The 13,835-nt window shown below is 38.5% G+C and overlaps 1 protein-coding gene across 1 annotated transcript in view; it reads left to right on the top strand.

The window, feature by feature from the left end:
* LOC140231484 (exportin-6-like) overlaps positions 1 to 7,823 on the top strand; it is a 37,971-nt gene extending 30,148 nt beyond the window's left edge. The window contains exons 18-25 of the mRNA XM_072311616.1: positions 485 to 640; positions 1,534 to 1,648; positions 2,356 to 2,415; positions 3,281 to 3,392; positions 4,226 to 4,387; positions 5,184 to 5,282; positions 5,817 to 6,047; positions 7,114 to 7,823. Of these exons, the coding sequence (XP_072167717.1) occupies positions 485 to 640; positions 1,534 to 1,648; positions 2,356 to 2,415; positions 3,281 to 3,392; positions 4,226 to 4,387; positions 5,184 to 5,282; positions 5,817 to 6,047; positions 7,114 to 7,215 (1,037 nt within the window). The 3' untranslated portion in view covers positions 7,216 to 7,823. The remainder of the gene's footprint in view (positions 1 to 484; positions 641 to 1,533; positions 1,649 to 2,355; positions 2,416 to 3,280; positions 3,393 to 4,225; positions 4,388 to 5,183; positions 5,283 to 5,816; positions 6,048 to 7,113) is intronic.
* The last annotated feature ends 6,012 nt before the right edge of the window (positions 7,824 to 13,835 follow it).

Below are 13,835 nucleotides of genomic sequence, written 5' to 3'. Positions count from 1 at the left end.
CAATCTGGACAATCTGTTCAAAATTTATGAATTTTTAAATTTTTGGTGCCACCATCGCCAGATGAGAAGACTACTGCTTCTGCTACTTTTTGCCAGTTATGTGAAACTGTTCTCTTACATTGTCAAGACATGCTATAGACCTGTTAGGAGAACAATACATCATAGGGGAGGCATACCAGTCGCCATAGCAACATTTCCAATAATTCTCTTCCCCCTGACTGGTTGTGTACCATTTGCATTGTATATACTTTGTAACCCTATCTTAATTTCTAAAAGTCTTGTATTTACTTTGGGGCCTTTTTCCATCAAGCTTTAATAGGCTTTGATTGGACCCCAACAATGAATGTGATCATATTATGACTCAAAGCTGTAATGACTTTTTTTTTTTTTTTTGTAAGTGTGGAAATAAATAAATATGGCCATGTGCAGCCATTCATGCAGGATTAATAAGATGTTATTGTTCCCTCTTGTTCGGTCAACCCAGCCAAGCCGGTCATAAGGAAGACTCTACAGATCCTGTCTGACCAGGTGGAGTCGATAGCAGGAGAGGTGTCTAAGACCAAGCAGCTGTGTTACCACTCAGTCAGAGATTGCATTGAGGTCACCCTCTCTCTCTTCCCTGTCTACATCCACCAGCCAGGTGAGATTGGGCCTTTGCATCACGGTCATCCCAAACTTGATCAGTAGGGATGATCAGTTGTTTCAGAGTATTTTGAGATAAAAAATAAAAAGTTGGTATACCGACTTTTATTCCAGAAGGATCCAGGCTAACTCGGTCTCGGGGACAACTTGGCCCTATTTCAGACAATTTAGACGCAGTTTGTGATCACCATATCTTGTACATAGGTGCATGTTCATTTTGTATGCGCACCAAAAGGTTCTTTGATACGCGCCTTGTATCAACTCGGCCCATAACTGTGACCAGCCAGAATGCGAAGCGCTCCCATAGTACAACACTGTACAATCCAGAGGGACAACTCGGCCCCGGCGTCAAAGCAAGGCAGAGTTGTCCCCAAGTCCGAGTTAGCCTGACCCCGATCTGGTACGCTCTGAGATGCGAATATTTTTGGTTAATATTTTGCATTTTCGTCGTTACCCAACAAATATCTTGTTATTACAGCGTTATTCCACACATTTCTTAGGCATATATGTACATTTTGGAGCGAAATTTGACAGTTGTACAGGCGTACCAGAACTGTTTTACCTTGAAGGAGGATAACATTCATTCAGTGATTACATGGTTTACATTGAAATGAGGGTAGCATTCATTCAGTGACATGGTTCACATTGAAAGGAGGTAACATTTAATCACATTGGCAACTTTTCTCATACTTGTATTCCAGAAAATAGCCAAGTGGTAAAGGAGAGTGAGACAATTTGATGATAAAAGAATAGACAGCTTTTACTTCATATTTTGTGCACTTTTTGCCAGAGTCTCATATCACCACTTCACTTTTTTGTTGAATGGCGGTTAGTTAGTTAGTTAGTTAGGCACATATTTAACACTTTTCTTTATACTTTTCTCCTCTCAAGATGTTGTGGATGACATGATGAGCTTCTTCCTAGCCTTGTTCCAAGGATTGCGAGTTCAGATGGGAATTCCAACGATACAGCACACAATGTCCATGTTCATCGACCTCTTCACAAGGTTAGCAGTGGTTTAGGTCACTTATGTGTCACATTTCCACTAGACGAAAGAAAAAAGAATCCCCTTTGATACAGAGGATAATGAACAATTAAAGAGCAAAACAGAGCTGTGGTGACTTTGGATAGATGATCCCTATTTTTTTTTTTTTTTTTTTTTTGCTTGTTTGTATATTTTTTGTTTTGTTTTGGTTTTTTTTTCCACTTGAAAGAGAGGCAATTATTCTCTGGTATTCTATTTTGCAGGCCTTTGAAACCTGAATGTAGCACATATATTTCTTTCAGATTATACATGAGAGAGACTGTCAAGTAAAATTTTATGATTATAGGTAAATGCTATCATGACCCTTGTCTTGACAGTGATTTACATAGACTTCAACTGACTTTCTCACTCTGAATGAAAATGATAAGTAGTGTGATAATGAAGGGAACATTTTGAGTAGTTTACTGTAAAACACAATATTTTCACGGCATGAAATTTTCGCGAATTGGAGCCGACTACCTTTTTCGCGGCATTAAATTTTCGCGAGTTGCCTCTAACATTCAATTTGTATAGTGTAGACAAGAACTTTCATGTGCATTTTCATTTCATGAATCTTGGCTCTCGCAAAATTTGTAAATTAAAATGCATGCGAACATTCCTTCTTCTACAGTATGTGACTGTATGAGTGTCCTTTGAATGATATTTGTAATCTTCTTTCATTCCTGCAGAGAACAGCTGGCAGAAACCATCACACACGAGAGTTCATCAGGAATCAGTGTTGTGGAGAAGTAAGTTGTACTGTTTCGTCATCTCCCATAGTTAAAATTAAAATGCTTGCAGTGAATGGAAATTCTACAAAGTTTTATAAGGATTCCTATTCATTGTGTTCACCAGGATTAAAACAGGGTATTTACGCAGTTCCATTGAAAATTTTGTGATCAACATTAAATACAATTAGTGTATATTATTACATATGCGTAATTGGTGCAGTGTGCTTTTTACCCTGGAAATAATGTTCATTTTCACTACAACACGTTTGTGATACTGTAGAAATGGAAATTTTGGTACAATAAATTTCTTTGGCTCGCACCGGTAAGATGAAATGGATGGTCACAGCAATTGAGCGAGGTACTTCAAACAGCTCACAGCTACCACAGTGGTAAAGGGCTTTGGTGGCACATGCTAATGTGAAGTGTAACTGGTCTGCATTACAAATTTGTGTTTGCTTTTTTCTTTGCTAGTTTCATTTTGTGCTGAATGTGCAAACATTTTCACACAGCAAAAACTTCACCTCTTGCTGTACTTTCATAAATTGTATCTATTAGTCATTGATTTTGTAAGTTCAATCCTTAATACTTTTGCATGTATGTCTGACAAGGCATGACCTTCACTTAACTCACTGCATCCTACTTAAAGCAGTTACTCATAGACATTACATACACTTCAACTGGATCCCATAAACAGTGGCCTACTTTCTCTAGGTCTCTGCAGGAAAAATAATGTGATTTCCTGCAACGTCTTGCTTGTATTTTTACATAAAGAAGCATTCCATCATGGCCGTATCGCATGAAAGTCTCTTTACTGATTTTTTGTTCTCTCCTCTCTGCCTATCTACCTGTCCGTTTTTCTGTCTGTCTGTCTGTCTGTGTCCAGGTTTCTTCAAATCCTAGAGATCATTGTCCAGGAGCCTGGGTCAGCTTTCAAGACGTTTCTGCCCAGCATCATCTCAATATGTATGGAGCACATCTACCCCATCATCGCCGAGGTACGTTTCTGTTAATTAAGCTGTCTCCTACAAGATATTTGACTTACCCTATAGGTTGAACAGCCAAAGCATCTCGAAAGGGAATAGGTTTGACACCACATGGGAGTAACAGGCACTGAATGGGTATCAAACAATTAAAAAAAAAATTAATTCAGTTATTTATTTTTTTTTTCCAAAACAGCAGTACTGGGATGGGTATATGATTGCACGCTGACAAACAACTTTATTTGGAAATGAATAGAAACTAAGTCAGTGTAGCACTCGGGGATGAACAATAATGGATATTCATCCTGCATGAGATTTAAATGTCTATGAACATACAACTTCCAAATGTGTGACAAGAAGCGGAGGCAGGAGAGATGTTTGTGAGATGTTTGTCTCAAGATGGTTAAATATAAACTTTTTTAACCCATTAGTAACTGAACCACCCAATACCACCCTTCTTTTTACTACCCAAAACGCCTGAAGCCATGTGTCTGCTTTTTTATAGTTTCATGCTTTACCATTTTTATTGTTTTCATATATTATATATAAGTACATAATTTGAAAGAGGTCAAAGGTCATCAGAGGTATTTCAGAATTCTGTGACCCACAATTCTCTTCTTAAAGTCTGAATAGGCTTTCAGATAAACAGGACTTATAATAGACAAAGATTAACATGCAGTGAGCTGTTTTGCATAATTTAGAAAGTTGTCAAAATAAGAGTTATATTGCTGTACCTTCTAGGGAACCATAGACCATTTTGTATGGAATCTTCATTTACTAGAAGGTTAAATAGTGTATTATATACAGTTTTTAATTCCCTAGTGTAATGTTTTTATTTCACCCCATAGAGGGCATCACCCGACATCAAGCCCGCCCTCTACAAGCTGCTGTTTGAAATGCTACAGAGCAAATGGCGGTACTTCTTCAACACATCGATCCTGGCCAGCATGCTTGGGGCACCCCCTACTGACAACGTGGAGCACGAACAGCAGTTCATTACCATTATGCAGGTGAGTGGGACAACTTAAAAGAATTCACTTAAAGGGTTTTTTCGATTCATTTGTTTAAAGACACAGTAGCGTGGGTATTCGTGGTTAGTCCAATTTATTTGCTCCCCACCGGGGTACATAAGAAAAACCACGAATAGCACCGTTCAGTGAATATGTTCATCGAAGTGTATGCTCATCAGTAACAGTTGACTCCAGTGGAGATTCTGCGACTGTGTGTGTATACATACAGAGAGATCAGTGAAAAAGCTGTACACAGTTCGTTATGTGGATTCTCAAATATATCCAAACCGGACTAGCCTTTTCACTCCATGAATCTCCATGCTATTGGTTTTTAATAGTACAGATTGTTTTATAAAATGACACAAATATTTCCTCCTTTGCAACAATATAAATAAGCACTGAATTGATCAACGTTTTTAGTAGTAGCAATGATGATAAAATCATAGGCGTTCAAACTCGAATAGGATACGAACCTACGACGTCCTGATCTCAGGACAGGTGTCATCTCCACTAGACCAACGAGCTTCTATTCAGTAGTGTTTATTTATGTCGATGTAGGGCAATTTGTCAATCAGTTGCAATGAAAACATCTCGACGGAAGAATTTAATGAATTTTGAGTATTTCCTCCTCGCTTGCGTTCAACTTTTATCCAACTATAGATGGCTATTGTGAGAGACTTTCTCATTCTGTTTCTTTCCGTTTTGCTTGTATTGCGCTGTCACTTTATATATCTCTCCCTCACTTACCATGTTTGTCCAACTATCGATCTACTCCTTGTCTGTCCTCCTCCCACAGGCGTTCGGACAGTCCTTCCTCCAGCCAGACATCTCGGTCTTCAGACAAAACCTGGAGGCCCTGGAAATTCTCAATGCCAAGCTCAAGCTCTATCAAAAGGTGAGCCAGATTACCCTCGCTATATCCTTGGGTCACAGTGATTGTGGTTTTGCATCCAAGCTTTGTTGGCATCTACGACCCATTGATAAATGAACTATGCATTTCTGAATTGAGAGAAGAATCACATGTCTGTGAAATGCAATTGAATCGTAATTGATAAGAAAAAAAGAAATGTACTCAGCATATTCCAAGTTTTAAGCCTGTACTCACAAATGTAGTTTAAATCAAATTCATTGTTTAACTTTGCTTATAAACAATAAACAAGGGTGAAATGGATGTTCAAAGCACAAGGCAACCATACCTTGCATGTGAGCACGTCCACACATATTTATCACTGGACGTCTGTTCAGGCACAGTACATGTAACATGCGCACAATTGAAATTTGCATAATCCATGGACTCGATTTTCACTAGCTTTGTGACTTCCTGCCAATTTGTTTGACCACATTGCCATTGGACAAATTATCAATCGCCAGATTCTTTACCATCTCGTGTAACTCCCAGTGGTTTGCTTTGTCTGTATTTCTCCCACAGAAAATCTTCAAGACCCTGATGCTGTCGCCGTTCATGAACGTCCTGCTGCAGGCGCTGATCCACAAGTCACATGACCTGCTCCAGGAGGAAACCATGGTGACGGTGTACAACATGGCGTCTGTCGACTTCGACAACTTCTTCCGCGTCTTCCTGCCCGAGTTTCTGTCCAGCACGGAGGGCCTGGACGCCAACCAGAAGACCATCCTCAAAACCAACTTCAGCATCGCAGAAGTAAGTGTGGGGACAATGATGGTTGATTTGAACTCGGATATTCCACTTGCTTCAAAATCTCTCTTTTGACCTGTCCACGCTGTAGTAGTTTGTTGATAATGTCCTATTTTCCCAAAGTAGTCTCACTTTTAGTTATAATCTTTTATACAGCCTTGCAAAAGGTGCAAATTCTTTCCTTAATTCACTGCCCAAGTATTCACGTAGGGTCTTGCTTAAATGTACTCTATTAAAGCACCCAGGGCAAAGTGGCCAGTATCAGTTTTACAGAAAAGCCAAGATGTGCAACCAGTCTTAAAGGACAAGTTCACCTTCATTAACATAAGGATTGAGAGAATGTAGCAATATTAGTAGAACACATCATTGAAAGTTTGAGGAAAATCGGACAATCCGTTCAAAAGTTATGAATTTTTGAAGTTTTTGTGCAGTCACTGCTGGATGAGAAGACTACTACAGTGTATGATGTCACATGCGTACAACAATATAAGGAAAATATAAAGAGAATTTCACAAAATTTCATCTTTTGAAAGAAGTACACATTCCCTTGACTCGTTACTTACATATGTTATGGGTAATATTATTCCCATTGCCTTAGGTAATAGAAAGAGGCAAGTCAAGGGCTCTTTTATTATGCGAAAGAAGTGAAAATATGTTGAATTTTCTTTACATTTTCTTTATACTGTTGTACTCATACGACATCACGAGCCTTAGTAGTCTCCTCATCCAGCGGTTCCAAGAAAAAAGTTTTAAAAATTCATAACTTTTGCATCAATTGTCCAATTTTCCTCAAACTTTCACTGATGTGTTCTACTAATATTGCTGCATTCTCTTAATCCTCATGTTAATGAAGGTGAACTTGTCCCTTAATAAGAATCTGTGTGATAGGTCATGCTCTGTTCTCATCATTATCCTTTTTTAAAATCAGATTTCAAATACACACTGTGGATGGCTTGTACATATTTTGTGATTTGCTAAAATTATCAAAAGAAAATTATTATCATTTCCTTAGTTTTCATCACTACTACACACACGATTACACTGACTTCACCTTTTTTCAATTCATTTGCAGGACCTGCCATCATTCAGTCAAAACATGCAGCGGTTTGTCAGCGATCTCCGCTACTACAGGTTGTGCAACTCAGCCCTCCCTGCAGGGTCCGTCAAACTATGACACTGGAGCCATCGGGGGGAGGCGGTGGCTCAAGTTTTGCAGAGTAGGGCATGAGTTGCCTCCTTCCCCACAGCTGCAAAATCAAAAAGCGGTAAACTCTGATGACTTCTGTGCGTGAACCTTCGCACCGAAGCCACGCCAGGTGCGTATGTAAGAGTGCACGTGAATGCACATGACTGTCAGGTGGAAAGTTGTATGCCAAACAACACTCCCCCACCTTTTGTCATTTTTACCTGATTTCTGAGCGACGTAGAAGTCAAAACCGGAACACCTTCTTTTGACCGTGCAGGATAGTTGCCATTTATGTCAAAGATTCACCAGGAATCAAAGCGTCTCTTTTTCTTGTCTTGTTTTTGCTTTGGATTGTGAAGATTGAAACAAAGCACCTGAGAAACATCATATGTGTTAGCAGAGATGGAGGCACCATTTCTGTAGTTAGAGAAGAGACTTTAATATATCACCAATGCTGCATAAAGAGACATATGAATGTGTTCTATCTAAAATAGAGATCCTTGTATTGTGGTGATGGATGATGAGAGACTGGGGACTGTCAGCGTTTGTGTCTGCCCAGCTACATGTATGTGGCAGTGCTCCATAGCCCACTGACAAATAAGGCAATAATGATGTGGAGTCCAGATTGGCGCCCATCTCCCACTGAGTAATATACCAGTAAAACCCATCAATGAGGGCATTAGTAAGAATTATTAACCACACAAGATACCTTTGGAACAGTCTAACTATCACCTCTGGCATTTGGACTGTTTCAAAGGTACTGACTGTGTTTTATGTTCCTAATGCCCTAACAAACTGATGTGTATTAATTGCTTTATGAAATTATGAAGCAGATCCATGTATGATAAAATTTTGCTGCACACCAGTCATTTTTATGAGTAAACTAAACAATGAAATGACACCTCTTTATGTAGACCTACTATGCATCCCTATGTGAAAGTGCTAATGACTGGACATTATACTTTGCTAATGACTGGTCATAAGCAATATTATATTTTAGGCAAAATAAATGCCTGGTCATGTGCGTGCTGTCGAGCAGTCATTTGATTAGGATCCGCTTCATCATTGCATAATGATGTTTTGTCAGCTGTGGGGTGTGGAATGCCAGGAGTAGTATTGGTGTGTCTGAAACTAATTTCTACCATTATGGGAGCAATGTAGTCTTCTAGGCTGTACTTCATAGTACTTTTCTAGTGTGAATGATGAGCCAACATACAAAAAGGAGAGATGTATGTGCTGCTGATTGTTTACTTAAACTGTTTCTTCTACAATTCTGTGAGAACTGTCAATGCCCCCAAACAAGACTCTTTTTTACCCGTCCTCAAGGAAAGGAAAGCTTTGCAATCTGCCTGTGCAAAAGCAGTCAAGCAAATAGAGTATGTGATGTGCTTGCAAAATAAACATTAATGTAGACCACAAATCCAGATGCTCTTGTTTACATTTTCGGAAGCTGGTATACATGGTTCCAGTCTCTTGAGTTGACGAGGCCTGAAGTGGTCTGAAGTGGAGGCGGTCCAAGGTTAGCCAAAGTTTTGTGTGGCTGTTTACACATGTGAAAAAGCTAATGCAAGGCTGGCCTGACCATCATCGTGTTGGCTTTTTCGTTTGTGTAACAGGGGTCATTGACAGCAGGTGAAATTAGTTTCCATGTTTAGTTTATTATTCGGTCAAGCATGGTTGGTTTTGGCCGTGACATGTCACCACCCACAAATGGCCATCCCCTCGGTCATCCACACCATGGGGCAGTGTTAATGCGGACACCATGACGACCATTTTTTTTTTTTTCTTTTCCAGGAGAGGTGATGTGTCTGTCATCTAGATGCATATGAAGCATTCCATGTCTGGTTTATGAGATGTGTGGTCAGAATGAGTAAAATGCGCCACTTGCTGTTCTTCTGCTTTAGACAGATGATGAAGAATATACATAACGTTGTCCCTCCACAATTGGTCCAATACGCATTTTATAATTACGCATCTTAAAATGTTACTGAAGCATGCAGTATTGCACAATACATTGACAATTGGGTGAGGTCTCTTGAATGGAAGTATGACTGTTGGTGCGACCACTGATCCCTGCTGGAGTGGCAAGGGTGGATAGTGGTTTTTACTTGATTTATGCCAAGGAACTTTTAAAGAAACTGATGTCTTCCAGAGTTGTGGATTGCAGAACGTATGTCATATCCTTTATTTTTTTATGCCTCAGTCCCAAAGTAGTACTGAGGAGGTATTGTGTTCAATTAATTGAAATTTAGTTTTTGTTTTAATACCATCAATGAGTAATATACAGAAATCTGTACATTTCTGCTGCTTGTCGTAGAACTAATGCAGAATGTATCAAAAGTATCAGAGTGTACTGGATTTGTGTATAAGCCCATGTAATACAAACTCTCCATGTTGAAATGATGGTAGATTGTGAATGTTCATAATGTTCATGATGCTTGGAGTATTGTATCAAACTTTGAGGTAGTGATACCAGTTTATGCATGTAAAATCTCTTACCATAGGTACGTTCTGAACTTACTATGCCTATCTCGCATCATATTGGTAATATACTGCATTCGATTTCATATCATCTGCTTGTGTGTAACTTGAAGGTCATAGTCATGTATCTGGTCTGTGTTTGACAATGAGCTTATTCAGTAACTTTCAGTGCGCTCCAACAGATCTCGGTTGTACACAAGTATATGACCTTCATGGTATCCTACCCTATGATGTGTACTGTATATGCCACATATGTTGTAGTAGTTTAATATTTACAAATCAACTGATATTGAGGTCCTATCACCCCTCTGCTTAAAAATATGTTCCTTTCAATTGATATTCACAGAATTTTCATTCCAAAGGGTGGACAATCCCAAGTTTTCCTCGCCTGAAAGGAATATGTAATACAAGCTTTTCGTTCAGTTGCTCTCATTTTCAAGCATACACGTAACCAGGCAAGAAAATGTCTTATAATTCTTGATAAGGAAACTACTACGCCTGCAAAAATATTTGGCATATACAGTATTTGGTTGCAGAAAGCACGGGTGGATATACATTTCCACAAGTACATCACACTTCACAGGTAGAATCGACAATATTACCATACTGTCTATGAAGAAAACATAAAGAAGAACTCACTGGCAAAAAAAGAGAAAAGGAAATTGCCCATGTGATGAAGGTAGAGGACACCCACAGCATCAATACTGGAGTATCTATAATGTTGGTGGCAGAGTTGCTAAAGTTTTAGCCTCTGTTCAGGGCAGTGATAGAGAAGGAGAAGAAACAAGAATCTCCTTTGAACCCATGCTCCATGCCGTGGAGAAATCCATCGCAGGTGTTATTGAATTGTTTCTACAAAAGACAACAATTATATTGAAGTATGCATCTTTCCTCATTCACAACAAGCCAAGCAAGCAGCAGTTTGCTGTCTTTTCAGTATTATTGGCTGGAATTATTCAGTGTGTAGTTGAGAACAAGACACGCAAACAAAGGTCAGAAAAAATTGTACTTTTTAAACTGTAAAATGCTGTTAAACAAGTGGAAACACGCTTTAGCCAATTATTCAATCCGAAAGATTTCACATTCAGGTACATTTGTACTAAACGTGGCAAACAAAATTATGCACAAATGTGCACAAGATGGTTAAATGCTTACTTTTTATGTGATACTAATGTTCACTTTTTCAGTTCTGGGGTATTGATAACAAGAAGATTTGAAGAAAAGCTGAAAGGATTTGGTCTGTAACATATATTAAAACCTTCCACACAGGATGTAAACATTTCCTTGAAAATACAAAAATCAAGAACCTCTTATTTGGTCTGACCGTCTCCATATAAGAACTCCATGGAAGAACATACTGTAGCTTATGGTGGTTAATGTGTGTGCAAATGTAGCAGTCTGTATAGCCAGTTTGTGAAAAACACAAAACAAGAAATATACGGGCAAGGATCAAAACTCTATTTTGGTGCATGTGATGAAAGTACCAATGCAGTTGAATAAGTCATTGTAAAACATGGTGTGTGGAATTTTGGATGTGATTCAGATTTGGTATCTGTTGTTAAGAGAGTGCTTCCCTTGCTGCTAAATAACTTTATCTGTCATTGATTTGTGAATATCTGTGTATGAAATAGAAAAAGCGCTACATTCTGAGATTAATTGCAACATGTGAAGTCTCTTTTGTAGGGTCCTTTTCGTAGAAAGATAGGCAGTTACTGCACTTTACAATTATCAAACTACTACAAATGGCGTGCTGATTGGTTGTCGCTTTGTTGCTACCGTAATAACAGAAGTTATTCTCTGTAGCCGTTTTTTGTAAAATGTTTATGAGACAGTTCCCTGGCTGCATTTTGCAGGAGAATTTTAGAATTATGACGAGGTCTCTTTTTCTTCTTCAGAGAAATTAATGAATGTGCTTGTATCTTAGTACAAAAAACAGTTGTACATGTATCGAGTGACTAATATGATAGTCTCTAAACAGGAATTTGCAATCTTAATTTCAGTACATGGACTTATGCTCAACAACTACTTCAAGGAAATTAGTATTACATTGACGAAATTATAAAGAATTGGGTGTAGCAAAACTCAATCATGAAATAAAAGATAGACGCGCAAATGCTCATTCAGGTAATGACAAAGGGTAGTGTTCCGATTTATTTACAAACCAGTGTATAATAAGGAAGAAATACACAGTGAGTACAAGCAAGTCAAAACTGTGGCTGAAGATCTTTTTTCAGGAATGATTAAAGATGTTATGTTAACATGGTAAACGGTCTAAGGTATTGTAAAATAATTAACGTTAGCTCACACAAATTGTCAGTGACCTTTTGATAACATTGATATCATACATCAGTTTCTAAAAGCAGTTGATGTTTGCAAGACTGTGCAATCATGAGCAATATGGCAACATCTGATGACCTTGAAAACAACCTTATTGTAACACTTCATGTACTTGAATAGCCTATCCCATATGAAACTGCAGCACCGTTCTTTCCACTGTGAGCTTGTTAAGAACGTGTCTACACTACCAATAGATAAGATCGTATTGAAAACGGCGAACAAATAACTTGATTGCTCAGCAAAAATGATGGACATGTAATTTTTGTCAGTGAGAAAGTCGGATGCTCATTGACGTTAATATTTTCAAACACCTTTATACAGTTTAGCTTCAGGGTCTTTACATATTGTGACATCACGCAGAAACCAGTAATGTCACTATGATTGACACTTGGCAGTGATTTCTCTGTGAACTGCTTATACTTGTATATGGGGCATGTGCAGTTGTGATTACTGAAAGACAAGTTAGGTTATACAATGTGGGATGTATGCATGCGTTTTCATATTTTTTGTTTTGTTTAATTATGGCACATTCCTCGAATGAATATCCATGAATGAAATGAAAGCATGTTTTTGCTCAGTACTTAGTGTGGATGTAAGCTATGTGAGTTAACCTGATGCTGCGGCATAGCCACCAATATGTAGCTAGTACCTTAAGTGCCATTGTTACACTTCGCATTGCTGTGTCAGTGCCAAGTCCTTCTGGATTAGAATAGAAGCTGTCGCTAACTAGCAGAGGTGGCCCAATGACTGTGGTATTTGAAATTCTGTTCTCTGGCAGATCAATCGCACTCACTGGTAAAATACCAGACCGAACCCTGTTTGTATGTTTTGAGATGTGACAATGTTATCTGATGTAACGATTTCTCATAGCGTTTGTGAATCGGCTTCCAGTAACTGCGTACCGGACAGAGTTGAAGAGATCATACTTGAAGTTGACATTTGACCAGAAATGAGTCCCATGAATTTGCTGCTCTTTTGCGGAGTGGAAGATTGATGCATTATTTCCTGTTTTTGTGGGTATGAATTGCATTCACAAGTCGACGTTTGTCCTTACAAACTGGACACCTTTTTGAAGTCAAAGTTATTGGACAGAATATTAGACCAGTTCATTTCCTCTCCCGAAGGTCAGTTCTTCAACACATGTATTTTTCTGTAATATAAATTGCCTACTTTTTTCCCCCTCTTCTCCTAAGTAATATGTCATGGTAATAGTCTTTTGAATATTCAAATTGAGAGTTAAAGATTGGATTCAAGATTTCAAATTGGCTGCTTTGGAGTTTACCAAACAGTAGGCTCCATTTAGCAAAAACAGTGTGGCTTAAGCAGTGGTGTCATTACATTGAATACTGTGACAATTTATTAGAAATGGTAGATAAATTGTAAGAGTAAAAAAAAAAAAAATCATAATTGTATACTTGTGGAAGCAGAGTTAAGAAGAAAATAATTGTAGACAACCTGTAATAGTAAAAAATCATAATTGAATACTTAGGCAAGGCTGCACACTGGCTCTGGTCTAATGGTCCCTGACCAATAAAAATCACTGTTGGATCAGTAACATTTTCTGGAATGGACCAGTAAAAGATGGACAAACTGGACATCTGCTGGTCCGACAGACAGGTCAGACCAGTAGGAAAAAATGAGTTAGTGTGCAGCCCTGACTTATGGTAGCAGAGTTAGGAAGAAGGAAGGTTCCGGTCAATTTATGAAGATTCTCTGCCCATTACTTTTACTCAGAGTTAGTCAATGTTTTGCAGGAAATAAGAATTAAGACTGTACTGGCCATTGTGGTT

Source organism: Diadema setosum, chromosome 8, assembly GCF_964275005.1.
Source record: "Diadema setosum chromosome 8, eeDiaSeto1, whole genome shotgun sequence".
Lineage (NCBI taxonomy): Eukaryota > Metazoa > Echinodermata > Echinoidea > Diadematoida > Diadematidae > Diadema > Diadema setosum.
Note: the sequence above shows the minus strand (reverse complement) of the source record. Positions and strands in the feature narration are given on the sequence as shown.